This window comes from Gopherus evgoodei, chromosome 9 (genome assembly GCF_007399415.2).
Source record: "Gopherus evgoodei ecotype Sinaloan lineage chromosome 9, rGopEvg1_v1.p, whole genome shotgun sequence".
Lineage (NCBI taxonomy): Eukaryota > Metazoa > Chordata > Testudines > Testudinidae > Gopherus > Gopherus evgoodei.
In genome coordinates, this window is record NC_044330.1 from 94,447,728 (window position 1) to 94,468,977 (window position 21,250).

The 21,250-nt window shown below is 39.5% G+C and overlaps 1 protein-coding gene across 4 annotated transcripts in view; it reads right to left on the minus strand.

Annotated features, from left to right (window-relative positions):
- The window catches only part of GRIA3 (glutamate ionotropic receptor AMPA type subunit 3), a 205,988-nt gene that overhangs the window by 29,522 nt on the left and 155,216 nt on the right, over positions 1-21,250 (minus strand). For 2 of the 4 annotated variants that reach the window (XM_030574939.1, XM_030574937.1), the window contains exons 13-14: positions 6,555-6,802; positions 5,884-5,998 (exon numbers count right to left, since the gene is read on the minus strand). In XM_030574939.1, coding sequence (XP_030430799.1) covers positions 5,884-5,998; positions 6,555-6,802 — 363 coding nt within the window. The remainder of the gene's footprint in view (positions 1-5,883; positions 5,999-6,554; positions 6,803-21,250) is intronic. The other 2 variants (XM_030574935.1, XM_030574938.1) reach the window with 1 other exon arrangement.

Sequence of the window (21,250 nt, forward strand, 5' to 3'; positions counted from 1 at the left end):
GTTCTTTGTAGTCCAGTAATGGGCAACAGCGCGCACAGAGACAAGCAAATGAGTCACATACTCACCCCATATCTTGAGCACAAACAGAATATCAGGGAGTCAGAGGAGCTCAGTCTAAGACCATGGCACCATCAATCTGTAATGATTCAAGCCTATATACAGTAAACCCCCCCACACCCCCACACACTAAAATACCAGCAGGAAGTATCTGATTATAAACTCAGGACACCTATTCCCCAAAACTTGGGCCTCTATCTGGTAAGCTAACAGAGCTGTTCTGTTAGCTTAGCTAGTAGAAAAAGTTGTCATGAGTGAGTAAACTCCATCATATTGCACCATAAGTCAATGACATATGCATATCTCATTCCTTGATACACCTTGCATCTCTTCCTTGTTGCGATAGCTTCTATCTTTCCCCAAATATTTCCTCCTTTAAAGGAAAAACAAAACAGTTTTGAAAAGGCTGTTTATCTTCTCCTCTTGACATTTAAAAAAAATAAAAATTAACCAATGTTCATATTTTATGCATTACAACTAGAGATAAGCCTGAACCAAAAACCTGGATCCAAACTGCTTCGATCTTCATGAATGTTTGGATCCAAATCCAGGTTTCAGCCTGGCTCTCTAGTCCTATCTCGGGCTGAAGTAAAATCGTGGATCAGAACACGCCTAGATTTTGAAGAAGTCTGGATCCAAATCTGGATTTGAACTTGGGTTGGGCTCACCTTTCATTAAAATGTACATCCTCGTGTCCAGCTCTCTGAGTTGCTCTATTGGACTAGGGAAAGTCAATTACAATAATAATACGCTGCTCTTCAATAGTGTATTTCATTTGAAGATCTCAGTGCGCTGCACAAACAGTGCAATGTTAGGAATAAAAGGGTTGTAATCCATCTTAAATTAGATCACAAGACTTCACTGCAGCCCTTACCATGTACAGTGTGAAATCCATGCTAAAGCCAAGCAATAATCAATGAACATAGTGGGCCAAGTTCATTCCTGGTGTAACTCCACTGGACTGTGTAGAGTTACACCAGGAACGAATTTCAGCCTCCTGTGTTTGTGTTTCATAACAATCAATCAAAAGAAAAAAATAGCATGTAACTATTTTTAACACTTGCATTAGCATCATAATGGCTCCCCTATTCCGGACTGATACCATGCCAACACTGAGCAGTGTCATTACATCGGACACCTCCACTGACATTACATTAGCTCCTCTGTAGCTGACACAATGTTAAGAAAAGTTCATTGCTGCCATTATTGTGCTAGTTGACATCTAGGAAATACATCAAATGTGTTATTAATGTACAGGCTCTTCAATCTTTGACTCCCTTGCAAATTTCTGATCAATACATAAAAGATGGGCTATGTTTTGAGAGGGACATTGTTTTACATACTTATTTGATGTCATAATAAGAACCTGGCATTAAAATAATAGATACTTGCAAAATTCAATCTGTCAGACTGGGGCAGGGAAGAGGATTACAGACTTTAGAGAGAGAAATGGGAGAAAATGCAGGTCAAGATTTGTCTTTAATCATATATAATACAAAAAGATATATTAGTACCTGCCATATGTACATTTGCAGGGCTGTGGTTCTCTTTTGGGGTTCAGGAGACAACTTGAGCTTTGCTTTAAAGGTGTGTGATGTCAACAGAATCCCTCAAAAGCATTATAGTTAAATTAAGTCACAGTAATTATTACAGTAATATGGACACTGATTAGCTTTTGCAAAAGATGAGTTGTCCAAAGTAACTTAAGTTCTTTGCTAAAATCCACACTGTTAAAACTGTGCTACCTTCTGCACAGTTGGGAATATATTATTTATATTTTAATGCCAAGACACACCAGTCTGTGGTATTAAGTGCCTGCAAAATATCACCATTGGAAATTAACACTTTTAAAATAAAAAACCTATTTTTGACAACTCTAGAAGTAATAATTTAAAAAAACCTAGCTTAATCAGCTTTGAGGTTCTTTCTCCCTCCACCTCTCCAAGGAGAAAGTATGCATCGGACCAGAGAACTGGCTTGGCCCACGTTCTATTCCCGGGGACTTACGCTGCTGAATGACAAATCCCTGATGATTGAGGTTTATAGCTGAAATAACCATCCAGCCTTTAACCCCAAACATTACAATAAACAAGAAATAAATAGGAGAGAGATTTGCGATTCAAGGTTAAAAAAGACAAATCAAAGGTTCTCCTCATTTCCATTTCCTTTCCCTGCAATATACTTTATCATGGAATAACTGAACTGCTTTTCTAGCATCTACTAACACAGGCTTGAGTACTTGTTAACATAGAGCATTATTTCCTTTAAATGATGCCTGAGCAAATACAAAAATAGAAAGATGACCTTGCCCTCACTATTACCACTGTAAAAAAAAACAAACTGTTTTAGATTTCTCAGAACTTTAAATGTTAGTTGGCTGTTTATAATTCAGGCAACTGGCGAAGCTGTATTGTACAAAGAAATCTCTTTCATAGTGTAGAGGCAGACAATACAGTGTTGGATGCTGGGAAGAAAATGAACATTTAATATACTTGCACACGTAACATTATATAAAATGTTGCTTGAGGGACAAGAATGAGAATTAAGAAGCCTATTAAAACTCATACTTTTTTCCAGGCTGGTGATGAGTACTGAAGAACTGGAGTGATTAAATTAATCTGAATTTCAGTCCTTTCTTTCCTTTTATTACACAACTGCTTTTGCTAATATCCCAGATGACTGAAGTAACAGATTAATTCACTAACTAGCCAGATGTAATCAACTTTTATTAATAAAACACGATAGTCATTTGCAATAATTGTCCAAAACTCTGCAGCTTACTAAAAATAAAGTTTCTGCAGTATTTTGGACCAATACAAAAGCATTTTTTTAATGAGAGATGGCATGTTATAGTTCCAATCTGAATACTTTTCAGAACAAAAAGGCATTTTGAATTAATTTTGTTGGCAATTCCTGTACTCCGTATGATCAGCAATGTCATGGTAATGCTAATACCTATCCCAGTACAGCTTCCCTGTGCAAATCACACACGTAAATGCAAACTAGGGCTGTCAATTCATCGCAGTTAACTCTTGAGATTAACTCACAACAATTAATCGCTATTAAAAAAATTAGTCGTGATTAATCGCAGTTTTAATCACACTGTTAAACAACAGAACACCAATTGAAATTTATTAAATATTCTGGATGTTTTTGTACATTTTCATACATATTGTAATCTGTATTGTAATTAAAATCAAAGTGTATATTTTTTATTAAAAATATTTGCAGTGTGAAAATGATTAACAAAACATTTCTCTTTGTTGTGAAAGTGCCACCTACAACTGTAGATTTTTTTAATTACATAACTGCACTCAAAAAGACAACAATGTAAAACTTTAGAACCTACAAGTCCACTCAGTCCTACTTCTTGTTCAGCTGATCGCTAAGACAAACAGGTTTGTTTACATTTACAGGAGATAATACTGCCTTCTTCTTATTTACTATGTCACCAGAAAGTGGGAACTGTCATTTGCATGGCACTTTTGTAGCTGGCATTGCAAGGTATTTATGTGCCAGATATGCTAAATATTTGTTTGCCCCTTCATGCTTCGGCCAGCATTCCAAAGGACATGCTTCCATGCTGATGATGCTTGTTAAAAAAAATGTGTTAATTAAATTTGTGACTGAAGTCCTTGGGGGAGAATTGTATGTCCCCTTCCCTGTTTTACCCGCATTCTGCAATATATTTCATGTTATAGTAGTCTCAGATGATGACCCAGCACATGTTGTTCATTTTAAGAACACTTTCACTGCGGATTTGACAAAACGCAAAGAAGGTACCTATGTGAGATTTCTAAAGATAGCTACAGTAGTCAACCCAAGGTTTAAGAATCTGAAGTGCCTTCCAAAATCTGAGAGAGATGAGGTATGGAGATGCTTTCAGAAGTCTTAAAAGAGCAACACTCCAAAGTGGAAACTACAGAACCTCAGCCAACAAAAAAGAAAAATCAACCTTCTGCTGGTGGCATCTGACTCAAATAATGAAAATGAACATGTGTTGGTCCACACGGTTTTGGATTGTTATCGAGCAGAACCTGTCATCAGCATGGACGCATGTTCCCTAACCTGGAATGGTGGTTGAAGCATGAAGGAACATATGAATCTTTAGCACATCTGGCATGTAAATATCTTGCAATGCTGGCTACAACAGTGTCATGTGAACGCCTGTTCTCAATTTCAGGTGCCATTGTCAACAAGAAGCGGGCAGCATTATCTCCTGCAAATGTAAACAACTTGTTCAGCCAATCGCTAAGACAAACAAGAAGTAGGACTGAGTGGACTTGTAGGCTCTAAAGTTTTACATTGTTTTATTTTTGAATGCAGTGTTTTATACATAATTCGACATTCATAAGTTCAGCTTTCATGATAAAGAGATTTCACTACAGTACTTGTATTAGGTGAATTGAAAAATACTATTTCTTTTGTTTTTTTATAGGTCAAATATTTGTAATCAAAAGTAAATATAAAGTGAGCACTGTACACTTTGTATTCTGTGTTGTAATTGAAATCAGTATATTTGAAAATGTAGAAATCATCCAAAATATTTAAATTAATGGTATTCTATTATTGTTTAACAGTGCGATTAATCTGCAGTTAATCATGATTAATTTTTTTAATCGCTTGACAGCCCTAATGCAAACATAATTGTTAATCACTTAGTTTTGTGAGGTAGTGATCAATAATATTGACACTAACTGGTTAGCTTTTGCATAAGATGAGTTTTTCAAAGTAACTTTTAGTTATCTGCTAAAATCCACACTGTTAAAATAATGAGTGAAGTCCTGGCCCCACTGAAGTTGATGGGAGTTGGACCCAATATCTGGTTAAGTAGTGCAACAAATACAATTTTATACCCTTCTATCTAAGATATTTACAAAGTGACAGTCTCTGTAGTATTAAAGATTATGTTCTATTCTAGGTTACGTGCCACTGAAATTGCTTTTTTAAAAGCTACATTTACATTTGGAAATTAATCCTTTCCAGACCACCACACACTTCAGTTGTGCAAGCAGAGACTGCTATCCTGAGCAGGCAGTGCATCTCCTATTTCTAGCCACAAGTACTGCAATTTCCAAGTACTTATAAAATGTTTCCTGCCAGTAGGGTGTCACAGGAGAATCAGTCCTTAGTGTTAAACACAATCTTGCTGCTGTAATAAGTGCTTTAGCCTCATCTACTGAGCCTCGTTAGCAATTGGTCATACAACCAGACTTACTTTTCTTTCTTACTTACTTTTCTGAGCTACAAGTAACCTAAAGTAAGATGTACGTCTCCTCTGGAATCTGGTCCAGCTCCCACTGGCCATTGGAGAGGCCAGCGGTGTATGCTGGGACTAGACTGCTATGCCCATTTTAAGCCAGCAGAAAAGGGCTAAGGAAAATTGATCCTGCAAACTTCAAGATTTTTGCTGTTCGCTGTTTTGCCCTTATAAAAAGGTCTCTTAAAAATACAACAAATAGCTTCAAATCACTGAACTATGAAACACTTTGTACTCAATGCTTCAGGCTGCATTAATGTGTGATCGCGACTTCTTTGTACAAGGATGAGCTCAGATGAACACTTATTAACTTAATGAACGCCTGGCAGGGCCAACACTACTGGAGCCTCTATCTGTTAGTTAAATAAGGATCTCAAGTTGGATTAAATGGCACATGATAAAAATAAGACTGTCTCATTTAAAAAACTACTGCGCAAGCAAGCGGCTTTTTTCGCAATTATTCAAATGGTTCTAATCTCTGTTCTTTTTTGCCTTGATAAGTCAAATAACAGCCTTGCCGATTACTCTTTACTAAGGTACCCGATTGTGGTGACATTGAGGCTGACCTTGGAGTCACCTCCCCCGCTGCCGCACTCTCCTTTGTCGTACCACCATTTGTTTTTCAATTTGTCCAAGAGGCCTTGCTCATTCAGTTTTAATACTGCCAGGTTAACAGCATTTCTTGAAACGATAAAACATAACTCGTAAGAAAATGCACAAATGCTTAAGAAATCGTAACGTATAAAAAAAGGAGCACAAGAGGACAAATTGGCTAAATTTCACAGAACGGGGAGCTATAAAAATGTTTCTACAGCAAATACAGGGTTCAATATTGGAAGGTGGCATGGAGGATAACATTTGCTCAAAACTGAAGTGTGCGGGATGGGGAAATTGTCTTTGAGGAAAAAATGTAACAAGAACACCACATCATGCAATTAACATTCGTCACATATGGCAGTTTAACTTGGCTTTTACCATTTAAATTGAAAAAGCCATTGAACTGTAAAATTAAAACAGTAACAAACAATCAGAAAGGACAGCACAGAGAGAACATTAAAAAATGGATGCATTAAGTAAATGAAACCATAATTTACCGTCTTATTTTACTCCATGGAATATTGAAGATTTTAAACTTTAAAGTTACCTCAAAATCCACAAGAAAGAAAATGACAACACAATACATCAGGGTAGGTGGAATACTATAACAACATATATATTGTTATATTATTCCACCCACCTTAATGCTGAGCCTTTCGGAGTTGCTACACCATAGCCTTTGGAATCCAGGTTCCCACCAACTTTCATTGTGTCACATGGCTTTCGCTGCTCGATATACTCGTTCATGGTCGATTCAAGGAGGAAGGCAAACTTTCCCTTTGACTTCCGCACCCTAGCGACCCCGTCAGCTGTTGTTTTGGTAAATACAGATGGCTCTGCTGACTTCATATATGACCACATTTTCTCATAGACTGCTATTTTTGATCTCTGAGAAAGATAACAGAAAGCAGACAAAGACATTTTTTATTAAGTACGCACATTGTGCAGTATGTAAGCATTGTGCTGTCGAAGTCTACATAATACAGATTAAGTTGCATACGTTGTCACTAACTATGGTTTTGTGGACTGTGCCCAGCACAAAGGGACCCTGAACTGGTTAGCCTCTAGCTGCTAACACACTATATATGATGAATAATAATAAATGCAGCTAATGGAGAACAAGTACTGGCCCGTAAACAATTACCAAACACAGCAAGAAGTTAGGAAAAAAGTGGTAGGCAAGAGAGAAATGTAGCTGAGACATTTCTCTTGCTAACTGACATTTAATTGGCAGTTTAACATCCAAAATGAAAAACAGTGCATTCCATCCCAGTCCCTTGATCTTTCTCCTTGTGTGCGTGCGGCTGTAAGATCGAACCAGATAAAAAATATTAAATCCTAGCTCATCTGTTATGGTTAATACATGCAAATGAAGGTCCTCTACTTTTCCACACAAATCATTGCTATCAGTTTATTTCATTCTGTAACACACCACTGGTGAACGATAGACATTTGCTTATTAGAGAACGCTCAGGAAGACAAGAATTTGCTTCTCGTAGTGGTGATGTAAGGTTTAGAACGGCAGCCAAGAGACAACAGTAGCTCTACTGGGCTATTAAAAGCTGAGGATACTCATCTGGGAGATATGTACAGTGATTACAAAGACTTTAGTAAACATTGATCAACTTTTTTTGTTCAGATAGTTTCAAATTTTGCTGAAAAATAACAAGCATGCTAGTAAGAAGCTGATTGTCTACATTACATTCTCTTGCTCTCATTAAAGTGAACAGCTCAATAGACCCCAGGCTATTTTATTATAACCAGCTGCTGGTTATGCATTTTTTAAATGCATGTTGATTTGTTCAGTTTGGAGACAGCCAAACATAATGATCCTGGCTCTAAGACACGTGCTTAGTAACTTAGGGAGGCCGAACAACTTTTAAAACAAGTTGGTGTGTTACTTCCCCTTTCTCCTTTCTGTCCACTCTTCGTGTCGCAACCTTAGATGGCAGAAAACTCCGGGCTAGGGAATCCTCTCATCCCACCCTATATACATTACTATAAACTATCTTAATGTACCGAGAGTGAAATCAGTAGTATACTGCACCATCACTTAATGTTCCCTGTCTGTCCCACACCGTGCAATAATGCCTGGCTAATTACTGCAAACTCAGGATTTAGTCAGTCTAAGCCATCTAACTTTGTCACATTCCTTGTCAACTCCTATCTGGAATCACTAAAGCTAAAACAGTAGGCAGCACACACAGTGGTTAAGGTCAGGGCAAACTATTGTGAACTTGTAGCAGAAGTCTCTTCATTCGAGCTCAAGTCATGCTCTTTTTCTTTTCCTGCAGGACAATTCAGTGTGCTTTGGATACTAGAGTGACTAACAACTACTATGTAAACATTTTGTAGATAGCAAATCCTGCCTTCATTCCTTGTATTAAAATCCTGATGTAGCTGTGATTGAGAGAGAGGAGTATAGGGCTAGGCTTTTATGATAACTATTTCTCCTAGTGAGCTGAAAACCAATTGAAAATACAGTGCAATTAAAACCATCACGATACACAACAGAAAATCAGAGAGAAGGCAGAATAGTGTGCCTTCATTGAGAGGTGGGCTGGACAGTAGTCGAGTGATTAAAAATGAAAATATTTATTGGAGAAAAATAGCTTTTGCAGCTGCTTTTTAAAAGTGTGAGGACTGAACTGCAGAGGTAGCTAACTACGGAAGTGGGGTGGTGAAATCAACTCCCCATGTGAGGGTGGGAAGGGGCTAGGGTATTAGTCTTGGACTTGGGAGACCTGGGTCTGATCCCCTGCTTTATCACAGACTTCCTATGTGACCTTGGGCATGTCACATCATTTTTCTGTGCCTCAGATCCCTACTTCTGTAACATGGGGATAACCCTGCCCTACCTTTCAGGGGTGTTGTGGTGATAAATACCTCAGAGATGCTCACATAGGGGAGCCATATAAGTACCTAGGAGAGAGAGTAAAAAGCATGGCTGCCCACTTTTATAATGTATCCTCTTGGTCAAGCTTCCATTTACTCTATCCAGCATCTTTCTACCAAAGTATCCTGACATATTTTAGCAAGTTTACACTGACACTCAGACTACATGCAGAAATCACTTTATCCACGGCCACCTGTGGGTTACAACATGGCATATGTTTAACCAGACACAGCACCACGATATGATGGGGTAGGCCAGGAATGTAATGGCTTTAGTGGGAATTTGACCTTGGCATGGGATTTAAGCCCCTACTGAAGTTCTGTGAACTTTTTCATGACCCCAGCTTACTTTTATAGAAAAAAGGGCAATTCCAGAAGCCATAATGTCAAGCTGGGGCATTGGTTCCATACTACCTCATGTAACCAGCAAATTGTGAGGCACTGAATTGCCAACCTAGCTTTATGCAGCAACGGAGCTTCCCTGGAGGTTTCCTATCAAAGAAGTAATTGCGTGAAGGAAAGTCTAGAATATGAGTCTTCAGCTCAGTTTTATACCTTTCATCGATGGCAGACTTTTTCATCCCACCCTGCATCTCAGAAGCTGCCCAGAGCACAATCCCTGTGCTTGTGATGACTATAATATACACCCAGAGATGCCACTGGTGGATGTATAAACAGCATTGTCCTGCCTATGCCTCTTCCCCCAGAGAACTACCCTCTGTAGCAGCATTCCCTCTCCCTCTGAACCCCACAGAGGGTTCACACAGGTGCAGGGATACATGGGGATGAGGAGAAGGGAGGAGAAGATGGGCAGAACTAAGATTAGATACGTAATACAACCAGAAGTTGTCATACTTTTCTATGGACCATCCTACTTGAAGAAAAACCTGCCTCAGGGGAGTATTTCCTTTTCCAGGCTAGCAAGGGAAGGGTAAACTAAACCTTCCCCTTAAGCCCATTAACAAGATATGAGCTCATAGACGGATTAGACAACCCTGGCGCATTACAAAATGTAGGTTTTGTTACTTTAATTTTGTACTGGGTCTTGGTGACTTTTTTGCAGCATCAAAGCTCTGTGCAAATCTCCAGAAGACCGATTATGTTGCCTTTATTGACTAGGTAATCTCAGAATTTAGGGGACATCTTTCTGTTGCTAGTCTTGACTAAGTGCTTTGTGGGGCACAGTACATCTCACACCTGCACCGAGGCTATCAAGGCACAGCTGTGTCTTGCACACGGGATAGGAAATAGCTGAGTTGGAGAAGCTGGTTTATTATGTAGTGGCAGGAGCTGGCGTTGTTACTATTGCCTGTATCAAAGCCAAACAAGCTTTATGGAATCCGAATCCTAGAGAGTATTCGCTTAGCAGCCCCTGTGCCCCAAGGTGGCACACAGGCGTGGAATGCATAAACAAGTTTCTGAAAGACCAGAGCAAATCAGACAAATAAAAACGTATGCTGTATACACAGTTCTGGGCACTGCAACCAGTTGAATAACACTACAACCAGAGTAACTAGCTGTGAGTAAGAACTTTAAAAATGTTTTAAAAATATTATTAAAATATTCAGTTTTTCATGTGTGTACATACACTCGCACTTGACATTTCCTAATTTCGGAGTGGTTAACTTTGTAACCTTAATCTTCTTTTAACATTACTTTTTGTAAGTAATACAAAACACACACGCATATGTGTGCCTAAGTTAGAGCTTTATTGTCTGTCTCTAAAAGCTAACCATTTCCTTGCCAAAGATTTTACATGAAGTAAAATGTGTTTTGCTCAATTGTTGGTTCATTTTCTCATCTGGAGTGTATCTTTAATGAAACAGTTGAATTATAACATATTTTTTCCTTTTCAACGCCTAGCCCACACTGGAATTTCTGTTTTAATGAGTCCTCTCTTACTGTTTCCAGCTGGCGTGAATACTTAAAAGTAATTTGCAATGCATCTGTGGATTGTTGTTAATATTTTTATTTGATAAGGGCCAACAGCATGCTCAGTGTGATACAAGGCACAAATAAAGATGTGCTCCCTGCTCCGAAGATGTTATAATGTAAGTGACAGATGAACATTTCCTTAGAGGAGAGGATGTCCTTGTGCTGAAGGAATGGGCATGGCGGGGCGTGCAAAAGGGAGGGTAGGTCAGCATTCTGTTCCTGGCTTGTCCACAGACGTCTATAAATCATGTGCAAGTCACTTAGGGGCAGATGTTTAAAGGCAGTTAGGTGCCTTAGTCCCACCTAGTGGGATTTGTCAGAGACAGGCATGTAGGCACTTTTTAAAATCTCGCTAGGTGCCTATCGGCATCGTTAGACACACAAATGCCTTTAAAAGCCTTGTCATTAACCACTTTGGGCTTCAGTTTCCCCATCTGTAAAACAGGGATACCAGTAATTGCCTACTTCATAGGGATGTTTGAAGTGTTTTCAATCTTTGTACAGTAAGTACTCTAGGAGGGCGATTATTATCATTGCATTTCCAAACACTAAATTCCATGTGATTCATAGTCAGCTTTAATAGCATTTAGCCTAACTTTTCTCACAGACTGTTCCCTTCTCTTAATTCATTTTTGTATGTGATTATAAAATAAATCAGTACGTTTTTATATGTATCAGTGTTCATCTCACATCTCAAAGGCATTTTCCTGACTTCTCCATCAAACAGGATTTTTCTCAGAAGCCACGTTTTGTTAACTTCAGCTCTGCAGAAGGACTGTAACTTTCTGATGTGCTCCCTCTAACCAGATAAAACTATAACTTGCCTTCCGGCAACGAATGTTTGTCTGTATTGGCTGGAAAAGGCTGGAATTTTTTTTTGAGATTTACTTCCCTGGGCAGGGGTAGGTGTGAGTGGCTGGCTAAGACTGAAAACTTCTGATGGAAAAGTATGTATAGCTGGCTCCAGAGATTCTCCTGCCTTAGACAGACCAACAAATGTCAGCCCTTACCGTCACACACAAAGCAAAGCAGCCTGACTAGAGATGGTCAAAAATTTTCATTTGAAATAGGATTTTTTTGGAAGAAAAATGGCATTTCGTTTAAATATACGTTTTGAAATGTTTCCAGTTTTTTATGAAAAAGTGTAAATCAAAACCAATTATAAACTGAACATTTTTCAGCTTTTTGATTTTTTTAGTTTTTTTTTCAATAAAATCAAAATATATCTGTACATTTTAAAAGAAAAATTGTCACTCCCTCCCCAATCCCTCCTGAAAATATTTTCTGAGCAGCTTCTATTACTTATTGTTTTGCTTCCCCACACAATTCTCTGTTATACCAGTGTGGGAGAGCCAGCCTTGGGGTACCTGCTTGTTTAAGCTTAGTAGCTTCTGTTTATTTAAGCTTAGTACCAAGGTGGACACAAGAACAAATGGATATAAACTGGACACTAGGAATTAAATGAAGGTTTCTCTCCATGAGAGGAGTGACGTTCTGGAACAGCCTTCCAAGGGGAGTAGTGGGGGCAAAAGACATATTTGGTTTTAAGACTAAGCTTGATAACTTTATGGAGGGGATGGTATGATGGGATAGCCTAATTTTGGCAATTAATTTAGCAACTGATCTTTGATTATCAGCAGGTAAGTATGCCCAGTGGTCTGTGATGGGATGTTAGATGGGTTGGAATCTGAGTTACTATAGAGAATTCTTTCCTGGGTGCTGGCTGGTGAGTTTTACCCACATGCTCAGAGTTTAATTGATCGCCATATTTGGGGTCGGGAAGGAATTTTTCTTCAGGGCAGATGGGCAGAGGCCCTGGAGGTTTTTCGCCTTCCTCTGCAGCATGGGGCACGGGTCACTTGCTGGTGGATTCTATGCAGCTTGAGGTCTTCAAACCACAATTTGAGGACTTCAATAACTCAGACATAGGTTAGGGGTTTGTTATAGAAGTGGATGGGTGAGATTCTGTGGCCTGCATTGTGCAGGAGGTCAGACTAGATGATCATAATGGTTCCTTCTGACCTTAAAGTCTATGAGTCTAAGAGTCTTGTGCAGTTTTTAAGGCCAAGTAGCCATCGTTGGAGGCATATTTGGGTTGGTGGTCATATTACAGATATAAATACAGTCATATAAAATACTTCGCCTCTGACCAAAAGATGACTTTTAAAGTACTGTTGTTTTTTTTAAAAAAAGCTTAAAAACACAGATATAAGACATATTCTAAGCTCCAAAATGGAATGGATTTCTGTGTTTTGCAAATTCCTTTTCATTTCTTTGATACTGCTCTTCAGAAATCCATCAACAAACGCTTCCGTGGAACTTCAAGAGGGATATTGTTACCATTTTCCCCCTCACACATGTTAAATTTTCAATGTGTTTCATCTAGGCCTTGGGACACATTAAAACCTCTTTTCATTATCACAAGCTTGCTGTAGATATAAATAGACATGACCTTAGCTTAGTCAACAACCGTTTTCCCTCTTCATTGTGAGAAGTTTATGCATAAACATGAACCACGTATATTTCCTTCACCTCAGACATAAGGTTATATTTTTATTGCCATGCATACGAAAGCGTTTAATGTTAACACAAGCAGCGCCTCTAATTCCCTGCCTGACATGCTGAGAATTTACTTCATTCTGTCCATCACTAATCACTATCCAAATATAAATCTCCCTTACGTAGCAATATTTTTATTTTAAAATAACCACTCAGCACAATCAGTCCAGATTTTTTCGCCCTTCACTAATCTTATTTTACTTTCTAATTCTCCCATTGTTTGTGTGTGTGTGTGTGTGTGTGTGAGAGAGAGAAATTTTGATATTTTAAATGAAAAAATGCAACACTCTCCAATATAAATATTAAGCTTCATCCAGGCTGGATTTAAATATAACACACATCAGAAAATAGACCAGACTTACCTGAACAATTGCCAACTTTCACATGGTAAATAAGCACCCGACTTTCACAATAAGCCAAAAATCAGGCTAATTCCATTTCAAAACAAGGCCAAAACAAGCCAATCCCTAAGAACCCCAACACTCTGTGACTAGATTCCCCGGTCTGCAGTCTGGGACTGTGGTGGGCCTGCTGTGCACCCTGACTCTCTCCCCCCCTTGCCCCTGCTTGCCGGGAGCCGATAAAAAAAAACAAAGAAGCAACAAGCCAACAAGCAACTCACAAGCCAATTAAGCCAAAAACAAGCCGAATTTCTGTGTTTTTCCCGCAGGTTTGGCATATCTGCTTACCCGTCAATCACAGATTATTTTTTCCATTACGCTCAATGGCAGAAATGGGCTAAATCGGGAATTAGCAAACTTGGTTTGAAGAAAATGGGACTGAATCTGAATGAAGTCTGGTCTTGTTTTTGCAACATCAAAACTTACCCTGATGACATTTTCCAAAACCAAAACACACCCCTAGCTAAATCCATCTCTACTCACAGTCAAATATCTTTGAGTGAACCAGTGCTTTCTTCCAAAGGCTATACTATCTTTGCCTCTGTGCAGATATTTGTCTCCTCCTTCAGATTTCCTATCGGTCTCTTCCAAGACTGAAAAGGAGTGCAGCCATTATATTAGAAAGAAACCATATTTTTATGGCCATTCTTAAAATATTTTAGTTCTAAATAGAGTTCTTTTCTTTTTAGAATATTCTATCCTTTCTTCTACTTAGACTCCCTGTTCAAAAACACTGCATCAGATATTCTGTATTAAACTATTTAAAAAATATGGCTAAAATTATTCTTACTTCATTTTCTCCTTTTCCCAGAAGACACACCAGAGAATTCTTTCCCCATGGACTATGGGATATAACATCTGAGATGCTCTTATGCATATCAGTATTGCCACCCACAGGCATTCCAAAATATCAGATAGGTCCCCAAAATCATGAGATTTAAACACACCCCAATGTTTTGGATTTTTCCAGTTTCTGAACTTTTAGGTCATAATTGGATACATGTTTTCAAGCTCTCGTCTGCACAATGAAGGCTAGAAATGTACTTTAAAAAAAAAAAGAAGAGAAAGCTGAGATTCTCACATGTTTATAAGAATCCAGTAGGTGGGGCTTGAGAAAAAACACAAAATATCGCGGATCTCGGAATAGAATTTCAATGCGTATAATATGGCAGGCACTGAGTCACAGCCAAATCTTGGCTGAGTTTATTGGGATCGGATGGTGGGACCAAAAAACAACTGTTGTAGCTCCCTGGGGCTGGTTCTAAGGTGGCTCTCACCCTGATATACCTTAGAGCAGCCTAGGAAATGCTGGAAACTGTACCAGTTGATTATGGCCCCCAAGGGACCATCCACCAGCTGAAGATAGTAAATGTGTAGCACATTTTGGCCACCTCCCCTCTGCGCTCCTTTCACCAATGGCTGCAAGAAGATGGCTTAGGAGATACAAGCCCTCCTCGAGTTCCCTCTGTAACTCAGTGTTATATGTTACAACCTGGCCATTTGTGATCTTGTTTTCTCTTAGTATTTGTTGCATCACAAATATTTTAGGGCTTTCTTTAAGGTTAACTTTGCTGGTTACACATTGCAATGGTTAGTCAGTGCTGTGGCTATGTATCTTAGGATGCCAGAAAGAAGGGCAGTAAGGTAAGGAAGCCAACAGCAAGGGTTCATTGCACCCTAACTAGACCAACAGGCAGGGACAGAAAGCGAGGAGACGACAATAGCACAATTTAACATGCTCTTCTACTTTGTGTGACATTTTTAACCACTTTCACTTTATAGGGGCAGTCAATCCCAAAAGACTGTTTGCTTATGCAAAATGCTAATGTCCACAATAAAATTAGTGCAGTTTCTGTTTAATCTGAATGATCCAGTGTTATTGTTATATAGATCTACATGCACATACTACAGTGTTGTAAATCAGAGGTGGATTAAGGGATCCTGGGGCCTTGGGCCACAGCAAGTTGGGCCACCTGTGGTTCCACCTTTGTTCGGCCCCTTCCCCCATGACCCTGCCCCCATTTTGCCCACAGTCCCACCCCATTCTGCGCCCCCCTACTTCAGCCTTGCAACCTGTTGGCTCCTTTCTTCCCCCCCTCCAATGTGGTCCCAACACCGGAGAAGCTCGGTTTCCCTGCCACAGCCGCCTCCTGGGGCCACAGCTGGGGTCATGGCACTGGGGCTTCCCCTGGCCTGCCTGATGCTTCTGCCAACCCTCCAGGATTGTCCTGGAGAAGATTAATCTTTAATTAAAGATTATGTCATGTGATTAAATCTCCAGGAATATGTCCAACCAAAACTGGCAACCCTAGTTGGGGTGCTTGGGCTTCCCTTGCCTGCCCCATGGCTTCTATGAGGTCTCCAGCTTCCGCTGCCCCATGGCAGATTTTTGCTGGGGCGCCCATTTTCCAGGGACTCCCCATTGGCCGAGGCCCTTGGGCATGGGCCCCATGGGCCTGCTGGATAATCTGCCACTGCTGTAAGTCTAATTAGTCATGTGTAACTATTACCATTCTTTCCCATACTTTACAGTTTTTCTTTCCTAAATGCAATTAGCTTTTCCATAGCAGTTGCTGGTTCCAACAATTTATGTGCAGCCAGGTGGATGCTACTAACTAAATGTGAAAAAGCGTGCCAGAGGATGCCTTTGGTCTCATGGCCTCGAGGTCATAGGGTTCAACTCCCATAGCAATCAGGCAGAGGGCCAATACCTTGGTCTTTCGATGCAGTGATTTGCCAGTGTAATTCAGCGTGGCTGCTGCACTTATAGTTGCTCTGTTCTTTGAATGATACTTAATATGTCTTCTCTGCCTCTCCCTGGTGGGATACTCAGGTGAGAGTAAATGATCACATGACACTATTTGAAAGATCAGGGGATGACCCAGTGATAGGCCCACAGACTGTATATGAGCTACTGTTAAGCACATAATGGCTGCTATAATAACACTGTACTAATAACGTAATTATTGCAATTCTCTAGTGCCTTCATCTAGATAGCCAAGCTCTTTACTAATAAGAAAAAATTAGGTCTCATAACTCCCCTTGAAGTCCCATTTTCCAAATGAGTAAACTAAAGTATAGAGAGGTTAAGTTACTTACTGAAGGTCACATGGGAAAACATGTGGCAGAACTAGCCAAACTTTATGCCAGAGTAAAAGATACATGCCACAGTTTTTAGCTACATATTACTTGTAATGCCAGCACTTTGATTACCTATATTGAGGAGAGGGTGTCAGTTCTATCACTACATGATCATCTTGTTTTTATTACAACCTGGTTTAAAACTCCTGGTGAAATGAACGTTAGTCGCATCCTCCCCCGCCAAAGAAATATGCACCATGTGCTGCTCCCTCACTAATCCCAGCGCCTCATTCTACCAAGTTCCAAATGTCTGAGGCAAGGCTCTGTCGTATGTACTGAATTTATTTGTGCATTGCTGGGATATACTAATTTTTCATCCCAAAGGTATATAAAATAAAAGTTTGGCTGTTGGGCTCTAATATTTAGAGCCAAAGATGCCTCTGGGTATCTTCTTATCACCCAGTGAAGGTTGTGAGTTTGTGATGAGAGTCATTCTGCCTCATTCTTGTCACACTGATTTGAAGTTTGACTCTCTGAAGTCATTGGAGTGACACTCTCAGGTATAAACTGGTGTCACTGAGAATCAGGGCCTTCAAATCTGTGGCTTCCTGTTTTTCTTTTGGGACCTTTGTAACTAAGTTCAGACCCACCCTATAGGAGATTGTGAGGAGAGATTCTCTGCTGCTGATCACTCCTGGAGGGTGGGAAAGAGGATCACCTGAACCTCTTATATATTCCTATCCTTGCTCAGAACAGGACTGGCGGCAAAGAGGGGCCTTGATGGGTGTCAGGTTGGGTGGAAGCCCAAATGTCAGGACTAAGTATATAGGAAGGGGCAGAAAATGTTTGCAAAAATCATGAATCAGTCACTAATCCAAAATTTCCTTCAGACATCTGTAACTTTTTGGAAATTTTCCCCTGACAATTGCACTCCCCTCACCATAAAAGAAGCTTCCCATTACTAGTCCTTCTTCAGTATTTTATTCACGCTAGTCCATATCATTTTGAAAAGATGTGTGGGCAGGAAATAGATAATATGCTGTCGTTTCCTTTTTAAAAAGACAATTTTTTTTCAAGTGAGCTGAATTCATATAAAGAGACAAATAAATCACCATTCAAGCTGTAACTAGCCTATACTTCATTGATATGTCAATAACCATCTGAGTAACAGATTGTAAATCGAGTTTTAAAGAATTTCCTTTCCTTGCACAATACTGAACACCAGGATAAGCCTCCCTGCACTTTATTGCTGACATCCACTCATCCGCATTGCAATACTGAACTCAAAATTAAAATGACTCCTTTTACCAACAGACGGGCTGGTTTTTCAAACTTTTTTATGTTTTACTAGCAAAGCCAGTCCTAGGCATATTCACATTCAATGGAAAAGTAAATTCTGGAAATTTAGACGAGATGATGCCCTTGGTATCCTACTCTGAAAAGATCTCATGTCATGCTAACCTCTTACATTTAGCCTGTGGCTAAAGTTAGTCCTGCCCAGACATTTTGGGCACATCCATAATTCCCCAGGGTTCCTTGGGAGTAGAACCAACGTGGTTCTGTTGTGCAAATGGAGACTGGATAAGCTGGGGAGTCCACAGCTGTGTCGGAGCAGGGCTATGCAGAAGCAGGCACCAGAAGAGATGATGGTGGGATCCTGTCTGCCGTCCTTTGGGGGAGTGGCACAAAAGGACCTGTGGAAATTACTTCAGCTTTTGGGCTAAAATGCATCATTGGAGTGGCTCTATGCCTGCTCTATTGCAGGGAGGAATCCTCAGGTTATCTTCCTATCACCCAGCTCAGCCATTCAGGCCATGCTCTGGATTTGGCCCTTGATGAATTTCCATGGCACAACATTTTTCAGCACGATATTTGAACACTGTTAGTTAGGCCTGACAAGTTTTCCGCTCCAGTCAGACTAAGCCAATATCCAGTAAATGATGGAGCAAGCCCAGTGAATTGCATAAGACAATGTTTCCTATTCACATCATTAAAGTTTCTAAACCTTCATATATTTGCTAATTATGCAAAAGTAAAACTAGCAGGGTGGTAGGTAATTTGTCAGCACCTATGTATTTTAAACGAATCCCTCTCAAACACTGTAGTGTGGCACAGCAGGATTATATAAGGTCGTACGGTAACTTGAGAACCAGGTGTCCCCATTGTCTTGAACAATATCATTATGATATTGCTGTTCTCCAAAAACTAAAACATTCGAACAGCAAGTGATTTCTTCCTGGGGCACTCATGGCTTTGCTTCAGTGGTATATCCACAGTTATATCTGATACAGTGTTATTTCACTTCCATATATTATGCCTGACCTGATAAAATAAGTCACCTACACAAAGCTGTTGGCAACTAAATGACTATTTAAATATGTAAGTTCACATTATTAAATTATAGTTACATGTATGTGCATTGAAAAGTCCAATTATAATCACAAGCTGAGTGGGTAGAAGAGTCCTTGCTGTATAGTTTATGGTAATGTGGATACTTATGCAAACACTTGCTACTAAGACCTAATCAGTATAAGCTTTGGCTAGAAATCTTGCTAGTCTGTCTTCCTTATTAAAGGGCCCATTCTTATTAACCCTAGGTTTCAGAGGAATGACATCTGTCCCAGGAGTGGATAATGAATGGCCTGCTAATTTTAATTTCCATAAAGAGGCATTTTCCTTCTCAATCCAACATGTAAAGACAACAGCGCATTTAATTAGAGCACTTCATAGAAAACCATTGCTCTGTAGGTATGTAACACTAGCTTTGCTCCTCTCTTTAAAATTGCTTGTTACTGTTTGCGCAGAAAGGGAAATTGGACAAAAGAAGCAGATTGTTAGAGAAAATAACTACTGTCAGGCCATTCATTATGCACTCACTGGAAAGACTGCTATTTCTATGCATAGACATAAGCATTTATAAACATTTGTATATGCCCCCCCCATATATACATACACACTCTGCATGTTTTTATATTCAGTGTGTGTATATATGCTGTTTTCCATATTTTATTTATTAAAAACACTTAAAATTCATACTGTGCTAGTCTGTTTTAAACAAATATTGAATCTATAAAAATATTGTATACAGATACACCATGAAATGTGGAGTTAACAGTTATTAGTAACATTGAATAAATAATGACCAGTTGCAGTTTTAATGCTGACCTATACATTTCCCACCAAACTTTATGTAAGGAATAAATAAAACAACCACCTTGATTCACCAGACTATTTAAGGGAGGTTTAAGTCAGTGCTCTGCCTGATTGCTCTCTTTCTGCATGAAATCTGAAAGATCTATTTATCTCATATTTTGGAAACTATCTGTTTTCTGTGATATTCCATTTGCTACAGACTATACGTGTTATCACACTTCAATATTTTTGTCAGGCATTTGTTATGATCACTCTGTGCTTGATGCCAAAACACAGAAACCTTTTCCTTATCCTAGTTTTATCCAAAGGCAAGAGCAAAGTATTTGTCTGAATGCTGTTCTCTGAACATGCCTGATATCTTCACAAACAAACTGTATTTTGAAATTAGAAATCAGAGTTTAGCTACAGATGAAGTCCGTTGGGTTCAAAAGCAGTTCTCCATGGTATTTTTAGCAGGCTCTGTTACTGATTTCAAAAACACTAGGTTATATTTTGATTGGATTAAATGCATAAATCTTGCATGGGAAGTATTGGTTTACATTCGACACTCTCTGTTTGCTAAATCACTTTCTGACACAATTTATTTCAGTGATCAGCACTCTTTGTCTTCATGCAGTATTACAGCAGGAAAGCATAACCGCCTGTAACATGATTGCTAAATTATAACTGGTGTGACATAATCGTTAGCACATGCTACTGCTTCAGAATATATTCTGGTTGCTTCTTCTACCAATGACAGTTTCTTCCTCTGTAGGCAAACGACAATACTGGGCCAAGTCCTGGGTTGCAGTTAGCTCAGGATTAGGTCTGAAAGCTGACTGAGAGCTGGTTCAAATTGCCCCAGGAGGTGTAGAATGCACCATAACTGAAAGCCTCCTTTGTGCCTCCCATCTTCAGTGGTGCTGGTAGGGTGACCAGATGTCCCGATTTTATAGGGACAGTCCCAATTTTGGGGTCTTTTTCTTATATAGGCTCCTATTACCCCCAAGCCCTGTCCCGATTTTTCACACTTGCTGTCTGGTCACCCTCGGTGCTGGGATTGTGCAAGTCCGTCAGTCATTGTTTGCTCTCATGTTTACTGAGAGCTTCTGGTTTCATGAAAGAAACTAAGAGAGAAGAGGAAGAGGTATCGCACTTTGTGGCATCCTTAAAATGGCTTTCTGGGTACTATAAATTGGACGCTGTGTTACATTAGCCTTTGGCCGGTCTAGAAGGTTAGTACAGAAAGGCTTCGTTTCTGAGCCTGGAAATTGCTGCAAGGGAGGTCCAAATGCTCAGTCCAGCCACAAAACCATGTAAGATAGGAAAATTT